At 38.5% G+C, this 21,719-nt stretch overlaps 1 protein-coding gene across 2 annotated transcripts in view; it reads left to right on the forward strand.

Annotated features, from left to right (window-relative positions):
- Nucleotides 1-21,719, forward strand: part of LOC105940119 (neuropilin-2) — a 138,184-nt gene that overhangs the window by 102,744 nt on the left and 13,721 nt on the right. For both annotated transcript variants that reach the window (XM_012882581.3, XM_012882580.3), the window contains exons 12-16: nt 4,666-4,740; nt 5,957-6,121; nt 12,783-13,051; nt 14,211-14,307; nt 15,489-15,521. In XM_012882581.3, the coding sequence (XP_012738035.2) occupies nt 4,666-4,740; nt 5,957-6,121; nt 12,783-13,051; nt 14,211-14,307; nt 15,489-15,521 (639 nt within the window). The remainder of the gene's footprint in view (nt 1-4,665; nt 4,741-5,956; nt 6,122-12,782; nt 13,052-14,210; nt 14,308-15,488; nt 15,522-21,719) is intronic.

Genomic DNA, 21,719 nt, shown 5'->3' on the forward strand with positions numbered 1-21,719 from the left:
GACTAGGCTGACCTTTAGAGTTCAGCACAGAGAGGATGCTGATGGATAGAAAGAGGACAAGGGGTAATAGACGATGGAGCCAATGAGGAATAGAGGAAGCAAAAGGGGCGGGCCGGAGAGACAGAGTTCAACACTGGATTTGACAGGTGAAAGAAAGATTGAAGCGGATACAGGATCCTTCCGGAAGCTGTATGCGGTCACTAATTAGGAAAATGGTTCTACGAGGTGAAGTGGGTCATGCTTCCTTTTCCTTAGTCTTCCTGTCTCCTATGGAGGGGCTAATTACAGCAAGCAAAGGGCAAAGATTAAAACAGCTTCATGTCAGCAGCTATGAACCACTCTGCAGTTTTAAGATACATTTTATTTTTATCTTTGTAGTAGTGTTTTATAATTGTGTCACTTGAACCTTTTCACATTCTGTCACGCTATTCATTAAATCGAATCCAATGTGAGCTTTTGTATTACAGTAAGGTGGCAGAAAAAAATGTTTCTTTCAAATTTAAGTAAAATCTGAAAAGTGTGGCATGCGTTGGCATTCAGCTCCATTTACTCTGATAGCCCTAAATAAAATCCAATGCAACAAACTGTCTTCAGAAATCTGCTAATTAGTGAGCAGATTCTGCGTACTCTTTCTTAGACTTAGACTTAGACAACTTTATTTGTCATTTTGTATGCACAGAGTGCGTACAGAATGAAATTTCGTTCCATACAGCTTGTAAATTGCAGAAAAATTAAGTTACAGTATAAGGTGCAGCAGTGATTTAAAAGTAAACAATTTAAATGTAGATAATGCAGGAGACGTCACAGTGTACAGGTGAGTATTTTTAAAACCATTTGTATGTGCAGAATTGACATTTGTGCAAAAATACAGCTTGTAAATTACAGTAGATTTAAAATACAGTATAAGGTGCAGCAGTGATTTAAAAGTAAAACAATTTAAATGTAAACAATGCAGGAGAAAGTTTTCTCTGAAAACAATTTAAGCAGCCTAATTTCCCAGCTTATCAAAAGAAAGAGATCTAAAAAAAATTACAGACCAAATCCTTAAACTGCCTATCCTGTGAAATTCTCTGAATCTGTTGTGAGTAAATAAGTGAGCAACCACATATTCGTGATTTCCGCCTGGTTTGGAAAATATACACAATTTACAGCACCCTTAAAAGTTATTAAAGAGTAGAAAGTGCCTTGATACAGCATCGATAGCCCTTGAACTCATGCACTTTCACATTTCCCTCTGTTTTATTGATATTGCATTGACAGACCAGGAGTGGCTGCTGAATTAGTTTCTTGGTAAATCATCAAGTTGTCCAGCAGACCCACAATGAACCCTTCATTTGATTCAGGCGAACATCTAGAACATGCAGAACATCTCGAGCTGACCACCACTACGATAGCCTAAAACAAAGTAGAGGATAGATGTGAAGTTAAATTATGTTTTTTTAAAAATCGAATATGTGAAAAGCATACATTTGTTTTTGTCACCTTTTACTCAGATACCCTGACATCCATGGAAATAAAATGCCTTCTAATTAGCAGGATGTTTTCAGAAAACATTAGTTAAGAGACACAATCAGGACGTTGTGGACAATCTTGAGGCAGACTTAGGTTATAAAACAATATACCAGGCTTTAAACATGTCACAGAGCTCTATTTTATTCTATCTGTTGACAAGACAGCTATTGGTAAAGCTCTCTACAAATGTCACCTTTATGGAAGAGAGGCAAGAAGTTGAACGTGCCATCTTCATAGTAACGTACAGTGGTGGCAGCATCATGCTGAGGGATATAGCCGCAGGTGTCTGTATCAAACAATATTCATGTGACAGAATGACTCAAGACCTAAATACAACAGAAAATTTGTTAAAAGATTTTCAGAAATGCTCGCCGTCCAATTTCACTATTTTGCAAAAAAAAAAAAAAAAAAAAAATTGGGTAAAAACCTTTCGGCAGGTTTCAACAAAATGTTCCTCTTCAACATATTCACTTACCGCACTTATCACAAATGCACAACACATCTTTCAGATTTATATATTTAAAAAAAATGTAAACTGATTTTCCTCATTCTGCCAAATCACAATGATGTACTACTTTGTGTTTTATCCGTAACGTGCAAAATATTAAAGGGGATCAAGGGGTATAGTTACTTTGCAAGGCTCTGTATATTAGACTTCTGCAGACTTCTGGCATGCCTGATATGTACATTATTTCCCGAAGTTTAAAACACACAAGCAGCAAACTCAAAGCTTTTATGAAACCTGCACCAAGAGGTAAATAAACAGCAGTCATAGATTTACTGAGCTGGCAGTCAAAATCTGTGGAAAAAGAAATAAAAAAAAAAAAAAAAAACTGAGGCGTGCCATACAAAGCGACAATGAAAGGTTCAGAAAGAAAAAAGGGGGATCGCTGAAAGGAGAGAAAGAAGAAACACAAGAGAAGGAGATTTGTGGGCATATGAAAGCAAAGGAGAGTGTGGAAATCAAAATATAATTCAAGGAGAGGTGGCAGAAGGAGAGCGAGAGAAGGAGTTATAAAGAAGAAAATTGCAGCTGTGGTAAAACAGAAACAACACTTAGATAGGATTTCTCTCCTATAGTTTGATGGCAGGGAGGCAAAAAAAAAAAAACCTTCATCCTGTGTGTGTGCGCGCATGTGTTAGATAAAATCGGTGTTTATGTGTGCAGAAGGAGCAGTTTTCCTGGAGTGTTGGTGGAAGTTTTGTGAAGCGGAGCTGAACAGGAGTCATATTTACAGTATATACTGACAGTCGAGACAGATTGGGTGTGCTCAGCAGAAAGTTAGAGGAGTGGAGGGGAGATGTGAAAAGACGTGAAAGACAGGAGCAGCTTTGGAGACTAATTTGGTGAGAGGTTTCTGGTGTTTGTGCCGCACAAGCCAGAAAACCTTCTGTTCCATTACGTCAATACAAAGTCTCTAACGTTCTCCGTGGTGTGAGTTCATGTGTGTGGGAGAGAGGGAGAGAGAGACGCTCCAGCATAAAAAAAAAGGTTTATTAGGACCAGAGGTTTGCAGGGTCACACAGACAAAACTCATACCGCTGTGGTTACGTGTATTTCCACCTTTTTACACCTTTTATAAAGGGGGAGTTATAACTCCTACTTTATAACTCCTTCATGTATCAGATCATCAAACTAATTTTAACACCTGTGTCAATTCAAAAATGTTTTTTTATGATAATATAGATTATTCAGAGGAAAAACCTATTCAAAATATTAAGTGAAAAAACTCTAATAAAACAACCGGCTCCTGAAAGCCTAATAACTAGTTATTCCACCCTTGGCGACAAATAACACCTATTGAGTATTTTACATCTCTGTGGAGACATTTCATGCCGCTTTTGAATAGTTTTAGTTCAGCCACATCGCTTGAACAGCCTGTTTAAGCTCATTCCACAGCTTCTTAATTGCATTCAAGTCTATACTTTGACTAGGCCACTTCAAAACCTTTATTTTTTTTTATTTTTTTTAGGCATTTAGAGGTGGTTTTGCTGGTGTGCTTTGGACCGTTGAGCTGTTGCATTCAGCTCAAGGCTTCAAGGCATTGTCATCCAGGATTTTTTGGTAGAGAACAAAATGTATGGTTCCATCACTTAAGACTAATCGTCTAGGTCCTGAGGAAGGGATCTAAAGTCTTGGTAAACATGGTTTTGTCTTTATTTGTTGGCAAATCTGAAACTGACATTTCTGTTGTTTTTGGCCTTGGAAAGCTCCTATTTTAGCCCACTCTCTCTCTCTAATCCTTGAATCATAAACACACATTTTTAGCGAGGCAAAGGATGTCTACAGTGCTTTATGTGTTCTTCTGTGACCTCCTGGATGAATTAGGGTACTCTTGGGGTAATTTTGGCTGGCTGTCCACTCATGGGAAGCTTGGCCACTGCCATGTTTTTAGATATTGGCTGTCAGCTACTGCTGGAGTCTCAAAGGCTCAGAAATGGCTTTGTAACCTTTTTTTCTTTTTCAGACTAATAGATATTCGTGAGCCTGTTTGGTGTCTATTGTGTTAAGATTGGTACCTAATGTGTTACGCTTTGTTTCTTTTAGCCAACTTCTTGTTGTCCCATAGGTTCTTTATATGGGATTTTTTGAGTCTACAGGTTTAATCAGTACCAAGCTTGGGTTTGGCTTGAGAAATTAAACTAAAATGTTGTGGCTGATCGCGTGTATTTCATGTTTTTAGGTGGGGAACAATCATGCTTTCATATAGGCTGGCTTGGAAATGTATTTTCTCATTAATAAATGTGCTCGACATTTAAAAAGGTACTTTTGTATTTGCTTAGACTCACCTGGACACCGAGAATCGCACACTGTCTATTTCCCCTGCATTGTTTACATTGTTTACATTCAATTGTTTACATAAATCGCTGCTGCATCTTTATCCTGAAATTTACTGCAATGTACTGTGATTTTTCAAGCTGTATGCACACGAAATTTCATTCTGTACGCACTTTGTGCATACAAAATGATAAATAAAGTTGTTTAAGTCCAAGTCTAAGTCTACCCCTTACAACTTGTTTCGTGTGAAACGTGTGCGGAAAAGAAGCAAAATCAGATAAAATAAGCACTGTAAGCTTGGTTTTGAAATCATTCCTCGTTCTTTCCTTCTCAGGCCCATAATTTCACGTTTCTATCATATTATTTCCTGACAGAAATCACCACCCTGCCCAACACGGTGACCCCCACCACTCCCAGACTGGAACAGACAACGCCGGCGATGAGATCAGGTAAACGCACAAATTTTCCTCGTAGCTTCACCACTTTGACAGATTTCTTTGATTTACTGTATAACATCCACTCATATGAAATCACTTACTCTCTTAAGGTCACAGTCATGATGTCACTGTGCACCGCAGGGCCTCTGGGCTCTGAAGTCTGTTACATTCAGAGTCCCACAGGAAGCTCTGTTTCAGGGGGAAATAAACTCCCGCAGCCAGAGGATCTTAACCTCCTCGTGCGCATAGACTCGTACTGCTGTACGATTTCACAGCTGTAGGTCAGCTGACTGTCAACTCACTGGAGTTTATCTACTGCAGTAGCCGTTTACGTAGAATATCTTGTCATCTGATCTTCCACCCATCAATCCCTCTTATTGTCCTTTATACTTTTTTTGGCATTCACTCTTTCCTTTATTGCCTGTTTTTATTCTGGTTTTGTTACCTCAGTAATCCCTGATACAATTATGCCCTCACATGTTCTCTTTAGTGTACATTATTGCTCTCTTCTGTCATTTACCCGTCCTTTTATTGTTGTTTAGGTAGGTAGGTAGGTGTAGTAGCTTAATTAATTTGAGGGAACTACTGGCTTTGCTTTCTTCTTTTGTTGTTTTATCACATGGCCAATCAGCTTCTTTTTACTTTATGTTTTTACACTCGCTCCCCGTGGCCATTAAGAAATATGCATTATCATTAAAAACCAACCGAAAACTACATAGATATTTTTTTTGCCTGTTCTTTTATAAATATTTTTCAGTTGAATAAAACAGATAATTTATGTATGTGTGATTCCAAAAAAAGGTAAAAAAAAAACAAAGCAACTGGACTAGTTTTCCATAGTTGAAGAAGTTTCGCTTCCTCTCCAGGAAGCTTTCTCAATTCAAAAAAAAATTTGCTTCCTGGAGAGGAAGCGAAACTTCTTCAACTACGGAAAACAAGTCCAGTTGCTTTGTTTTTTTACCTTTTTTTGGAATGACCATGACTTGGATGACTGAGAATCTTCACCAGCATATGTATGTGTGAGTTTTAGAAAAGAAAAAAAAATTAAGTTTGATGAATTTGGATTTTTAACCCCCTCCCCACCCGTCGTGGATAAGTTAGAGAGTTCTCTTGTAAATTATTAAATAGGGCACACTTAAATAGTGTTTGTTTGTTGGCACTTGCCTTTCAGGGCGTCCCTTCTTCATGCGTGTTTATTCATGATCCGTCTTTCCTTCTCACCCCACAGCCACAACTCCTTCCCTGTCGGCCGTCTGCGACTTTGAGCAGAGTTTGTGCGGCTGGTCGGCCGATCCGCACACGGGTGTGAGCTGGTCCCTGCACACAGCCAGAAGCGGCTCAGCTGGACACAACGCTCACGAGACATGGCAGGACCTGTCCCTGGGATCAGACAGTAAGAACAGACAGAAATATCAATATGAGAAGCCAAGTGGACGTTTGCTTGTCGCGATTTGTAATTCAGATCGTCACTGCTGTGACCATTACAATGTGGTGTGAGGTTAAACCACAAGTGATGCTTCCATTTCATCACAGCTGCTCCTGATTTATAGACACACAGCGTTGCTAATTAGCGTCTCCGAATGTTTGGGACATGCAGTAGTTCAGGAAAACTTAGCAGACTTGCTTTGAGGGACTAAAATGACAGAAATTACTGTTAAGTGTTAAACCTATCTGCTCACTTCCAGTTTAAAGTGCATTAATGAAAACGTAAAGGCTGTCAAAAAAAATTAGTGAAAAATCAGAATTTCATCTAGGTATGAGGCTGATTATATTTTCTCCATGTTTCTTGGTAGAATAATTTAGGAGCCGTTTGACAATATTTAGACTGTTTACTCTTAATCGCATCTCCTCAAAACATCATATTTTAAAGCAGAGCATGAGACAAAGCTTATGTGTTTGTACATTTGTGAATCAGGCAGCAGAGCAGGAGCAATGGGTGCTAATAAAATAATGAATCGTTATTGCTAACCATGCCTAAAGTTGTTTTTATGGGTACTACAGAGTCTTTTTTTGACGTTTGACATTGAATTCAATTCAATTCAATTTAATTTTATTTATATCGCACCAATTTATGAAGCATGTCATCTCAAGGCACTTTACAAAGTCAAGTTCAATCATATTGTACAGATTGGGTCAGATTATACAGATTGGTCAAAAATGTCATATATAAGGAAACCAGTTGATTGCAACAAAGTCCCGACAAGCAGCATTCACTCCTGGGGAACCGTAGAGCCACAGGAAGAGTTGTCTGCATTGTCTATGGCTTTGCAGCAATCCCATACTGAGCAAGCATGAAGCGACAGTGGAAAGAAAAACTCCCCATTAACGGGAAGGAAAAACCTCCGGCAGAACCGGGCTCAGTATGAACGGTCATCTGCCTCGACCGACTGGGGTTACAGAAGACAGAACAGAGACACAATAAGAGAAACAAAAAAGCACAGAAACACACATTGATCTAGTAATCTGTTCTACATTAGATGGTAGTAGCGGGTGATCTGTCTTTCCTGGATGGTGTCACAGTTAACAGAACGCCAGACCTAGTGTACCTACTATGAAGAAAAAAAAAAGAGACAGAGAGCAAAAAGTTAAAAGCTGAAACAACAACAAGCAATGAAAACTGGAGAACAGTAGAACTCAGTAGAGAGAGAGAAATAGACCCTGATGTCCTCCAGTAGTCTAAGCCTATAGCAGCATAACTATAGAGGTAGCTCAGGGTAACATGAGCCACTCTAACTAGAAGCTTTGTCAAAAAGGAAAGTTTTAAGATTAGTCTTAAAAGTAGACAGGGTGTCTGCCTCACGGACCCAAACTGGGAGTTGGTTCCACAGGAGAGGAGCCTGATAGCTAAAGGATCTGCCTCCCATTCTACTTTTAGAGACTCTAGGAACCACCAGCAGACCTGCAGTCTGAGAGTGAAGTGCTCTGTTAGGAACATACGGGGTAATCAGAGCTCTGATATATGATGGAGCTTGATTATTAAGGGCTTCATAAGTTAGATTCTGTTCTTGATTTAACAGGAAGCCAATGAAGGGAAGCTAAAATTGGAGAAATATGATCCCTCTTGTTGATTTTCATCAGAACTCTTGCTGCAGCATTTTGACCCCTTAACAGAAAATCTCAACTTAGAAGCAACCAGAGCTTAAATTTAACAAGGCTGCCAAACCTATAAAACATAGATAACAGCAGGAATACACGTTATTTCTATCGCGCACAAATGCTATACATACAATTTCCATTTGTGACTCTCTTTTGATAATATTGAAATGCATAGATTTTATTTAAAAGTGTTGTTATCAGTGAATCCCATTGTTTGTTTGATTTTTTTTTATCAGCTGCTCTCAGAGGCGTCACCTTAAACATATTGAATACAATCTGGAGCCCTGTTGTTCACCCTAATCACAGTGTTTCACCAGAAAAGATGACTGGCAAAATTACATTTGATATTAGAATAACACATTTGATACAGTTCCTGTTGCATTTTCCCCCCTTACAAAAAGAGATAATTATCACATGAGGAAATCTAATTTTGTATGCAAGTTATAACAGACATGCTCCGTAGACCTCAGACTAATGTGCACTTTCCATCTTTTAAAACCTCTGCAGGTTTAAAACGTAATGATCAATGGTAAATTAACAATAATGAAATAATCAATAATTGAACTCTTCGAGCTGTTTGTAGACCTTCTACATTTGCAAGAAATGATTTTTAACCTTTGTTAGAAGTTGGGCTTTCTTGAGCTAATTAACATCAAAGTGTTTGTCTGGTGGTGAAATATCACACATCCCAGTGCTGTGAGGAACTACTGCAAGCAGCCATGATGCAAGGATTTCTCTGCGATATGATCAAAGTGTGTATGATGCCTTAATTAAGGTTCAGAAAAGACTGCTAGGTTTAAGAGTTTTATTTTCTATAACCTAGTTTATTAGCTTGTCTTTTCCAACCCTTTTCTTTTTCACATAAATTGCACAACAGTTTTATCTCTCTAGCAACTTTGCTTTTTGTAAATACTTTATTTCTCCATTAATACATCCTTAATACACTCACTGGCCACTTTATTGGGTACAATTGTTCAATCGCTTGTTAACACATTTGTTTAGACATCTAGACATGGGCTAGGCAACCTGTTACAGTTCAAAATTAGCCTCAGAATGGAGATTAAATTGGGATTTGTGTGAGTTTAAAGGTCTCCTGGTTGTTGGTGCTAAACAAGCTGGTCTTAATATTGTTGATCCACTGGGATTTTCTTCTGTTTTTGCACAATAATCTGTCAGGTTTAACGAGAATGGTCTGAAAAAGTGAAAGTATCTAGTGAGCAACAGTTGTCTGTGGGAAAAAAAGGCAAAGTGGATGTTAGAGATTAGAGGAGATAGGCGTACTGGTCTCTGGTTATAAAGACAACAGTCTCAAAGAATCACTTGTTACAACCAAGGTTGTGTCAAATGTCGTCTCTGAATGCACAACAAAGCTTGAAGCAGATGGGCTACAGCAACAGAAAGCAACACAAGAATCCATGCCTGTCAGCTGAGAACAGGAAACTGAGGCTGCAGGGATTTAGGTAAAATCAATGGAGAAAAAACGATCATCATATCACGGGTCACTCCGACAGATACTAACACAGCCGTGTTTTGTTGTTGTGTCATATTATGTCTGTTGAGGTGATATTCAGGACAGATCTGTTCACTATTTTGTTCATACAAGCGTTACCGCTCTGTACGAACTCAAGATGGCCGCGATGCGTGCACGCTGCTGTAAAGTTAGTAATTTGACGTCATTTGAGGAATGCCCTGTCACCACAGTCACATAATCCCAGTCCAGCAGAGCACCGCAGGAGAAACGGGAGATTGGCGTTACGGATATGCAGCTTAAAAATATGCTATCATGGTAAAATCGACCAAAATGATGGTGGTCTGTTTCCTGCACCTTCAAATATCCATCCCACAAAGGATTAAGGAAAAATGGCTGGTGGGAGTATATCGTCGTTCCTTATACTGATCTGCCTTCACTCTGCCTTTTTTTTTCTCCCCTTTAACTATCATACATTTTACTTTCCACTAATGTCCTTACAAACCCTCTCTGTTCTCAGGCCTCATCGTCTCATTTTTCCTTGCTCCCCTTACGGCGCTATGCCTCCTTCAAGCCATCCCTTTGTTATAAGCTCTTCACCTCCATTTCAACTCATGCTACTTTGTATAATTTTAGCATTTTCCCTGTATTTTCCACCTCCAGCCCTCTTTCTCCATCAGTCGGATCGCCTTGATTTCTTCTCCGTGCTGACCTCTCCTCCATTTCCCTCAGCGGTGCTTGCCTTTTTTTTTTTTTCTCCACAACTGTGCATCGTTAATAAGAGAGCAGTAGGGTAGAACTCAGACTGTTTTATCAATCACACTCACACGTTTACCATAAAGCTTACACATCTATAAGGGGCACTCACATCGCCCAAAGCAGTCAGATGAGTCAGGTGATAGCTTTGACAGAAGTGCTGCCTTTGCTCTCCAGCCCGACTCGCGGCTCCACGCCCGTCCTCACCGTGACTTTATCCTAAGACTCTGTGTATCAAACGCTCAAGGTTTGTGGGTTAATTTCCTTCGCGCGCACACTTATATGACCTTGCCACATAGCAAGGTTTTACTCGTATCTGTTGAAACCATCAAGTTCATGGTCGACTGGGCAGCTCCCTCATAAACAAGCTGAACCGTGACACAAGGCGAAACTGGATTGCCCATCTCTCTGTGTGCGTGAGAGCGCTTCCCAGCACGCTTACGCGATGATGTGAAATTGACTTAGCAGCGCCCCTGTCTGCATGTTTGACAGCAACATGACATTAAGTCTTGTTCTACAGCAACATTACTGTGGCACCCCGTCTGCAAGCTGTCTGCGTATGCAAATCAGACCTGCAGCCTCCGCCATTAAGAGTCCTTTGTGGGGATTTTAAAAGAGAAAAGCCAGCCAGAACAGAGCTCATAAGTTGTTGTTTTTTTTTTTTTTAAATATTTTTAAATGTGCTGAAATTTTATTCATAGTAAGAAGGCTCTCACCGTCGCATATGTATGCTGAAGTAACCCACTGTTCAAATGGCACAATCCCAATCCCAGAGAACAACACCCAGGACGTTAAACACGGTGGTGTCGTAATAATTCATTAAAGTCAATTACCCAAAAAGGAAGAGCCATCAGCACAGTGAGAGTAGCTGGCATTGCTAACTCTAATGGCAGTCTGTATTTTCTCAATTGTTAACAGTCCTTACCATCTGTAAGAGCCTCACAGCAGCCTGCAAACATTTCCCAATCCTATCAGCTCGAAAGTTCAAAGTGATAAACTAATCCGACCTTCAGTAATCCAGTTGGCCTTCCTGTTACTGCTGAAGCTCCTTGCATTCTTTCAGAACAGAAAACAAAATACACAAGAGTAAAATCAGCTAGCACCATTAATAGAGGTCTAGGGAGTATAATTGATCAGTGCCCTCAGCCCGATGTCCAATTAAAGAACATAGTTCAAATATAGGTGGAATCTGGCCTAGGACAGTCCAATAATAATTTTTCCAGCTCCAAAATGCTCAGTGGGAATGGCGGGATTACAAGGAGTTTACGTTTAGGTTCTTTCAATAAAGGCAAAGTTTGAGCATTTTCTACCAATGTGCCATGAAGCACAGCCAATGTTTGCCTATGATCCATTCTTATTAAAGATTCAGCCCTTACAGCAGCAATAAATGCTTTTTATTATACAGCTCCGTAGTAGTCATGTTCATGGACAAGTGATTGATGGACAAACCTCAAACCCAGATGTGAACATAAAGAAGGAGATTGAATGTGCGACCAACACTCGAGTGCAAAGATAGCACAGAGAGATTGAGGCTTCCCTCAGAGGCAGTTTTACATCGCTGCCTGTTTCTCCCATGGAGGGTTTTTAATTAATTCCTTCCCGTTGTAAGTTAGCCAAGATCAAACGTGGAACGACAGAAAAACACTGCAACTTTTCCCTAAGTGTACTTAATGAGCAATGGTAATTTAGGTCCCCCTTTTCTCGATGCCTCCAAGTGAAGAGCTGAGCTACAGCAAATGTAATGCATTATTTATGGAGCAAAGAGTGCTTCAGAAGCTATTCAACATTTCTGCGAATTCTGGGAGATGGATGGATGGATGGATGCCTTCTTTTCTTACCTCTCTTTGTTCTTTTTTTCCTTTCAACTTTTGTTTACATACATTGAGCTAAACTGATTAAAGAGGACTTTATTTTTGTTATAAAATAAGGGTAAAACTGCATCAAGAGAATAAGAGTACAGCGACCAGAATGAGTATGTTGTAAATGTCTGTGTGCATGGCCGGATTATTTGTGGTCAGGCGTTATATAGAAGAGCGATGCCCAGTGGTCGTAGTTTCCTGACTTTTATGCTTAAACTTGCTACGGAAACTCAGGATAAAATTGGAAAAAACTGTAAAGAGAAATATTTTAATGAATTTTGTGTCACTGAAAGCCAACGTTACACTGCCATATTTATGCCATTGCAATAAAAAGTTTGAATTAAACCTGTAAGTTTAGTCTAACAACTAGTTTTCTCTCATTTTTAGAGAGGATTTCAAGCAGATACAATTTGTTAAATTTTTACCAAAATTTAAAAGCAGAGCCTCTTACGATTCGGACACATTTCACTGAAGGTAACTGTTAAAATCCTCTCAAAATATTTGAAACAATATAATAATGGCTTAGATAATTTCCTAACTTTAGTTTCGCTTTATGCCACTTTTTGAATTTAACTGAAAGTAACATTATATAAAATGCTACGGTAAAAATGTATTACCGAGATGAGTGATTATGTATAAACCCTTTCAATTATTATTGCACCATGCACAGCTCAACAAATGTTAATCATATTATTATAAAAACTAAAAGTTTTGTTTCTAGGGCTACTTTTTTGGATATTTCTAAAAACGTATTAAAGTTACAGTTTACCAAAGAATCTCTAACAATGTTTTTTTGGCAATAAAATGACTTTTTTTGGCAATAAAATGCCTTTTTATGGCGTCACGGTTTACACCGTCTCTTTCTGTCCTACCAGGTTTTTCGGGGAACTACCTCCACCTGGATGCCGGGGCCCACACCCAGCGCAACAAAGCCAGACTTCTTAGTCCCGAAGTGGGGCCAGAACGAGGTCCTCTCTGCCTCCTGTTCTACTACCAGCTGCAGGGGGAGGCGCAGGGGACCCTGCGGGTCCTGCTGAGGGACAGCGACCAGGAGGAGACCCTGTTATGGGCGCTAAAAGGCGAGCAGGGGCCCCACTGGAAAGAGGGCCGTACCATCCTTCCCCAAAGCCCCAGAGAGTATCAGGTAGGCAGATGTTGACCATCTTCCACTAATCATGATCCTTCAATGCAAAGAAAAATATGATAGGAGGTCTCTCTTTATTATTTTATTGTAGAAAGTATCTAAGCATGTTTAAATTTTTGAAACAGCAAGGTTTGTATATTGTTGAGTAGTTTTTATAGGATGCTCAAACACAAAGTACTATACAGTTCTGACAGTTCTGTGATGGTCTATAACATATAAAATGTACTACTGTTACTGCTATTATTATTATTGTTATTATTATTATTATTATTATCATTATTATTATTGTTATTATTACTATTATTATTATTATTATTTGTGGTTGTAACGTGGCAGATAGAGCTGTGAACTAAGCTCTAAAGCTGCACCAGCTCTTCGTCTATTATGTTTTTCTTCCAAATATTGCAAAAGTGATCAGAGAATAATGTCCACTAAAAATACTGTTTAGTTATTTTGATGTTGCATTGTTCACACAGTAGTGGGAAAAGGTGCTACTTTTCTTCGAACATCATCCAAGCAAAAGCTAAAAAGCTAAAATTAAGTAAAAGACTGGATTAGAAAACTGTCTCATTTCCTTTTACCTGCTCTCCTATAATTATGCAAAATCAGCTTTGTCAAAGTTTCAGTCAGCGTAAAAATAGGCATGTTTTGATGTAGGAATGTGAATTGGTGTCAGAAATTGTATTTTAACCAACTATCACAAAACTGACATGTTTTCCTTAATGGATCATCAAAGATGCACCAACTTTTTATTTTTTATTCTCAGGTCTAGAATTGTCCTTGATGGAGTTACTCCAACAAGTAAAAAATTATTATACGACAATCCGTTATGTTTGAAATGATTTTATATAATTGTATTAAACTTTCATCTATTTTTTTATCAAACTCAAAGAAAACAAAATTAAAGTATGCGCTATTTGATGTGTTTATTAGACCAACAATGGTGAAATTAGGGTAAAAAAAAACAGATTTCTCAGTGTCTAACTTGACAATTATCAATTACAGTCGATCAAGAAAAAAAATAGATGATTTTCAACAGGTTGCCGTTTGATTTGTGCATCTGTAGTAGTTATATCACTGAGTATTTATCATAAACAGTTCTTTGTTGTGAATGTTTGAAAGAGCTTATAGGTTGTCTGTGTGTATATTTCCGGTGTAGGTGGTGTTTGAGGGGTTTTTTGATCACCCAACTCGAGGCCACATCAGGATAGACAACATCCACATGAGCAACAGCATCGAACTGGAGCAATGTGCACGTAAGTCTCATTTCAGTCCCCCATCACAGCACCTGTTTGGTTTGTGTTTACCTAGAAACTGGATGAAAAACAATAAATATTAATAAAAAACAATCTAATTTACACTCGCAAAGAAGAAATATATCTAAATAAAAAATGAACGTAGGCAGCAAACGACCTTTGGGCATGGATTTTAATCAATTTTTCATTACATCTCCCTCCATCTTTTCCTGCACTATCCCATCCTGCTGTTTCTTCCTTCCTTTCGTTCCTTCTTCCCCTCATTGTCTCTGTATTTATCCACCTCTAATATCATCTGAAATCATCCTCCTAGATGTGTCAGTCATCTTGCAGCAGAACCACGCTTGTGTTTACAGTTTGTGGGATTCACATCGGCCTGTTGTGACCCATAAAAGACTACAAATAATGCAAAATTACACGTATATGGACAGATACCAAGCTCTGTTGAACCCCAGAGGCTCTGTGGCTTTTACCAAACCCTGATCCTACAGTAAAAAATTTAACTGATTCTGATAAAGTTGACTCGGATGTCTTTTTCCAAGAGAAATTGTGGGAGCCTACATCTTTTTGGACTGATCCAAGCGGTTTCTCCTGGGATAAAAAAAAAAAACAGTTACCTATCCAAGTTTCTTTCCACCAACTTTATAGTTTTTGGTCTTGTCTCATCACACTCTTTGCTTCAATAATATTTCTTCCCAATTCTTCTCAATTTTCTCACTTTCATACCAGATATAACATCCTCTGGCAAATAATAAACCGCAACAAACTTCAGCCCATGTTCCCATGACCCTTTCCCCCTTACTTTCCAATCCTCCGTTTCTCTTCTGTTCACACTGGCCCTTAACCTTTTTTAACCCATCAGCATCCATTTCCTCTCCTCTTCTTGTCCGTATGTTTGCTGACGCTGAAACGTTGTTTATTAAACAGTAAAAAATGAGGTCAGTATAGAAACGGCTATGAGGAGCGAGCTCGATGGGGAAATAGAAAAAGTAGCCTTAATTTCCCTCCTTGAAAAAAGTTGCCGTCCACAGATCAATAAAATATGAATTATACATTTACACATTTGAAATTCATGTTGTAAAGGGAAACTTTACATTAAATACCTAATAACAAAATATGATATTTTTAATGATAACTTTTGGGCCTTTCTTTTAATATTTCTTCTGTTTTCTCTTTTCCAGAGCCTCTCCCTGCTTTAACTTCAGGCATTCCCAGTAAGTTCTGCCTCTTGTGCATTTTTACATCCTTTGCCAATCTGTCTGTGCTTCCTGCTTGACGCTAAGCCCAGCCTGTAGCATTGCATTGGCCAAGAGTAACATTTTTAGACCACGGGGAATCTCACCGAACAAGTCTCAACAGCTCAACTCAATTCCCAAGAGCTCTTAGGGATTTTTATTTTTGTAAGGTGGTGTGAATTGAGTACTGATGCGGAGTCGCCTGCAGCAGACAGCGGTCAGCTCTTTCTTGGTAGTTTTATGAAGGCTTTATGATGAATGAGTAGCTCAGAGTGGACTTGGGAAAACATCGGCAATCATACAATATTAATCCATTAATTAGCTTTCTGCCCAGTGCCTTCCTGGTGACATGCCCAACTTTTGGGGGGGACTTACTGCCATACCTACTTATGCAAAGAGTTAATAGAAGGTACATGTTTGTGTTTATTTTCTGTAATTAGAAAAGAAAGTAGCCAAGGGTCTGTCAGTAGCCAAAGTAGCCAAAAATAACTTCTGCGTATTTTATTTTGAAGTCAGAATGGCCGTTATTTCAAGTATCTGATTTGGAAAGTCGGAGGTCCCTTACCGACCCCTACTGTAAAATCCAATATGGCCGCCACACGTAAAAGCATTGATGTGCAGCTTTTTTTGGAGTTTGGATGTTTTGTAAGTAGACTGAATAGTGAATTATTTAAAACTCTCTTCTTATGCTGTCTGAATGCAGACGATTCAGGTACATTGTGTCGGGCTTGTTTTGCATTAGCAGCTAGTTGAGCATAGAAATATGCCAATTCCACAGATTTTCTGAATATCAGCTAGAACAGGGTTCAGATACAGACAATTTTATTTCCAGATCCGGACTTCCAATGCATATCGTACATACAGTAGCGTTATAGCTACATAGCTGTTAAACAAATTGGAAGTACGTAGCTTAAATAGTTTTCGCTGTACTGCACGCCTGCACAATGAAATAACAGCAAACTATTCAATTCTATTCCAGTGTGATGTTAAGGATACACAGTGTTTGCCTAAAATGATGTAAACCTATTTAGGAAGAGCAGTAATTTCAGTAAAGTGTGCTAAAACAAACACTAGCACCTAGCATTCACAATATAGAAAAACAAAAGTTAGGATCAAATTCTGCTGTAGTTTCCCCTTCGGTTCTCAGCTGAAGGGGAAAATAAATCCACAGGGATATTTTGCTATTGGTAAGATGATTAAGTGCTCTGCGGTCCTTAGTGCTAATCATATACATGAGACTTTTAACCCACATTACTTTATTTTTAAACCTGTCGACCTGTAATTTGTGTAATTTGTTTTACTAATTGTTGGCTCACGTATCATTTGCTCCTTTTTGTCCTTATGTTGGACTCAAGTGTGATACTGCCAGCTTTCAGCCTCAAGATGCTTGAAAGTGTTGTTGTAGGGCTTTGGTTTACCCATCATTGACCTCAGTGGAACGTATTTAGGTTGACTTCTGTTGCACAAGGTAGAGATTCATGTTTATCGTTGCTTACATTGTATTAGGCAGCAACTCTCTTTGGGTAATAATTACAGCGCCGCATGGAGTAGCTTTTATATTACATTACCCATCAGAAATGGATAATGTAGATAAATCGATATTTGGGGAAATGGCAGCTCTCTTTGCATCTTGGCATGTGCTTTCAAATTGCTGGTGGACCTTATTATTATTAAAAAGCTGTGTGGAATTCAGAACACATAGCAAATCATGACTGTGATTCAATAGAGATAAATGATTTTAGAAAAAAAAAAAAAACATGCAGTATTCTCTAATATTTTACCCTAGATGTATATCATATAATATCGATAATGTATGATGGGGGTTGCATCCAGCTGTAAGCATGTGGAGAAATGAAAAGCTCAACAGTCCTGCCCTCTGTTCTCCAAACTGAGATTGAACAGAGTACTTTGACATCAACTGTTTATATACATTTTTACAAAAGTGTGAATGTAAGGGTTATTTTCAACCAACTCTAAAATTAAAAAAAGAAAAAAAAAAGTTTTTCTACTGTAATTGTTATAAGTAACACACCTAAAATGGTAAGCATTTTAAAGGGAGCTGTGGACATTTTACTGCTAGATGTTGGTATGTCGATATGATCGGCATAAAGGAAGAACGATGAAGTTTGATGGATTGGATCCACTGCATGAGTCCCTGCATGCTGGACGGATGCTGCTGGTGATGCATTGCTGTTTTTGATGGAAATAGAGAAACATAAAGCTGGGTTGAGAGTCTTAAATGAGAATCAGAGCATTATAGTAGGTATTTCTTGTGCTTAAGAGTGGTTAATTTGGGTATAAGTTAGAGTCAGATCTGTTTCATATAGCTTTTTTTTCTTTCACACTGGCTTCTCTTACTTTTCCACTCTTCCTCTTGTAGCCTTTGCCTACTTTCTCTTGATTCCCTCCCGTTTCTTCTTGTGTTCCCTCATTTCTTCCTCCTCAAGTTCCTGCTTTGTTATGGGTCCTAAGAAGTCCCTGATCTCACCTGCATAAAATGCAGAGCTGATCACCATCCAACTTCCCCTTTTCTTTTGTTCTCCTTTTTCTTTTTGTGTTGCTCCTTCATCCTCAAATAGCCCAGCCTGAGAGGAGATAAAAGGCTTAGGCAGATTATGCTCCCGGATTTTTTGTTTTCAAAGTCTGGGTTTGGGACCTGATCTGGTTGCTTTGCGTGTTTCTGCTGTTTAGAGAGCTGACTGTGATGTTAAAACATATCTGAACCCCCTCAGAAGAATATCAGAACAGTTCTTTTTTTTGTTGTTGTTTTAGTTGTGCACTGTTTGATGATGTTTTTATATATTCAAGGGGAAATACATTCTCTTTTTTTTATCAAAGTCAGGGTATTTGGTTTGTCTGAGCAGAGCTGACTTACGTTTCCTACATCCAGATACCATCCCTAAAATAGTAAAAACCAAGAGACAGCTCAAGTCAGCTGAGTCATGCCACAAGTATTTCACCTAATCCTTCCTGGGGTTTTTTTTTACACACTTAATTCCCGGACAGTGATCATATAACTGATTTTAATGGCAGTACAGGTCTACACTATAATTTTTATGGGACTAAATGCCAGAAAAAAGGATTACAAGTCTACATTAAGATGGTTGTAAAAAAAAAATCTGACCTATCCATTATTGTAAATCTTTAAAATGCCTCAATTTTTTTCATTGGTGCTAATTAATATGTTGGTATTTATGTGCTTTAGTGGGAAAGGAGGCTTAAATCGATTCTATAATTTTTTTAAATTGACTCCGTTGAGACTTTGTGTTTGGTATGGTAAATAAGGTTTTAAAAATGGGATTTGAAACAAAATTTTGTGTTTCAAATATAAACATTGCTAATAGGTTTGTTCCAATTAGGACTTTTTGTTTTGGACCTATTTTTATCCAAGTTATTTAGGAATAAGGCCAACAACAAATCCAGATCTGATGGAAATCATGGTCATATATGTGCTTCACAATTCAGTAGATTTAAAGTATTATAAAAAAAACAAAAACTAAATTTCATCAATAGTATTATTTAGATTGTGTCTCACTTAAGTCAGCCACCAAACACATTTGATGCTGCAGTATTTTTTGCTCTTGATACAACATAACCCCAGCTGGGGTTTTGTTGGAGCAATTTTTTGTTTAGTGTTAGGATTATTTATGTGACTCAAGATATAAAGCCACAATTTTCAGCACACTAACATGTTGGAACTCGCCTTAACCATTTTTACATGGAAGTGTTGACCGTGCCAGAGTAAACATGCTAACATTAGCCTAGCTAAACGCAAGGCAACATTAATATAACTCTGTTTCTAAATGCTAATACAGCTTGTGACATTATTTAGAGCATTAACAGATAAGCAAACACACATAAAACTCTACAGAAGAATTTGTTCTCCTGGTTTATAAACTTAGTGCTCTGCTATGAACATGTAAAATGTAATGGCTATGCTTCAGGTGTGCTCTGGTTGCCTCCTTTATCTCTGCCTGAGAATGGGTACAGAGCCGCAGCAGCCAATGCAGTCTTTTAATCTCAATGTCACTTTAAATGGTGGAACAAAAACTACAAAAAATACAGTATTTTGCACAGTTCATAATTTGGCTTTGCAAATTGTACTCAGGACTTTATTCAACGTAGCCACAGTTCTTGATCAGGGTGTCGGTGACAAAAAAATCAAAAACAAAAACCAACAACCGGTATCAGGACATGAGTTAGTTTAATTAGGGGTTTCAATTATTTTATCTGGATCTACTGTTCATAAAATTAAAATTAGAGAGCTAGAACCCAGTTTAAACTGGTTTAGAGGACATCAAAGATAACTCAAATGTTTGTTACTTTAGTTCTGGAGATCAAATTAAACTCATCCAGATGCTTCGAGTCCTCCCAGCTCCAGGAGATGCTTGTAGCCCAATATAGCTGATTGGATGTTTACAGTTCTTTGGATAAATATGAGTATCATCAGCATAACAATGAAAATGCACTATATATAAAGAAATATTATATTGCATTGAACAAAATTTCACCTGAACTGCAACTATGCTTGCCTAAGAACCCGATTCATCCAATGGATGGATGAAGTGTATATATTTTGGGTTAAAACCTTTGAGCTTACACTGCAAAAATAGACCTAAAAATAAGAATATCTTTCTTGAAATTAAAGTATTTTTCCTTGATTTGAGCAGATAAATAGGACTATTTGCCAATGGAATAAGATTTTTGCACTTAAAATAGAACAATTCATCTCCATCACCTTATTTCAAGTGCAGGATTTCTAATTATCTTATTTTAAGGGTAAAAATACTCATTCCATTGGCAAGTAATCTTATTTACCTGCTCAAATCAAGGGCAAATACATTCATTTCAAGAAAATTGTACTTATTTTTAGTTTGCAGTGTAAGATGCACCACTTGACAAGCTTTCCTCTGCTCCTTTCTTCGATTTCATAAAAAGAAAGATAATAAATACAGATTTTTTTTTCTCCACCACTTAAAATTGTCTCTTTGCCCAGCAGTGGAAAGGCTTTGTGTCCAGGCCTCACAGAGAGCAGCTTTCCATCCAAAGTCAATTTTAAACTCTTAAATAGCACATCTGAACTTTAAAATAAAGTCTAAATTAAGTCGACTGGTTTCCCCGTGATTCTTTATCCTGTTCCATCTTTCATTATTTCTTTCTCCTTCCTTATCCCCAGCTAGCCGTCGCTTGCCTGCTCTCTCTTTCCCTTTTCTTTCCGGCTCATGCGCTTCAGTCCTCTCTCTCTCTCTCTCTTTCTTTCTTTTACTCGTTTTCTCTCCCCAATAACTTCTCCCTCACAACAGGTCTCTCTCACAGCGAATTGACAGAGTATTGAAGTTTCAGTCAAGCCCTTTAATGCAGGATTAAAGATATCATGGCAGGATTAGCTCTTTCCCTCCCCCTTCTTTACCCTCCCACACTTCTACCGTCTCACTTTCTACCGACCCCTCTCTGTTTCTTTCCATTCTCTCCTCCAATAATACCTTCTCTCTTATCCTTCCCCCAACCCTGCAATTTTGTTCTCTCTCCGCATGATTCAGTTGCTCTTGACCCCCCCCCCCCCCCCCACCCTCACAAGAGAAAAAACAGCTCCATGAAGTGCTTAACGTTCCCCACCTTTTGTTTGGGTCAGGCGGCCTGTCCACAATCAATCCTTTGCTCTGGTTGAACTTGGGCGCATCGCATGGGCCTCTGCGTGTCAATGTGCAGCTGATGCTTGTGACGTTTGCATCGATGAAAATAAAATGTTACCGGCTGTGTGGATCTCGGACAATGAGGCTGAAATTTAAAGCTAGGACCGCGTTTCTGCCTGCTCTTGTGTGGTGTTTAGTGAAAAGCCCTCCAACCCTGTTCCTAGGCCTGTCAAGCTTTCAGTTCTCACACATATTTATGTTACTCACAGGGATATTAGACTGTGGCTATTTAAAGTATGCAGTCAGTGTTTCACAAGCGGCAGAAGGCCGTTAGAGTAGTCTCAGGTTTGTGAAACAGGGCAGAGAGTCTGACCAATGGTTAAAAAAAACTGAGAAAAACACCTTTTACGATCTAGAAAGCCTAAAATCTGCAGCACCAATGTGCCCTGCTTGTATTTTTATTTATTTATTTTACTTTTAGCATATACTTCCTTGATCTGGATAGTTCAGCAGAACAAAGGTGAACAGCCCCCATAAAATCAAA

The sequence above is a fragment of the Fundulus heteroclitus genome, chromosome 7, assembly GCF_011125445.2.
Source record: "Fundulus heteroclitus isolate FHET01 chromosome 7, MU-UCD_Fhet_4.1, whole genome shotgun sequence".
Taxonomy (NCBI): Eukaryota; Metazoa; Chordata; class Actinopteri; order Cyprinodontiformes; family Fundulidae; genus Fundulus; species Fundulus heteroclitus.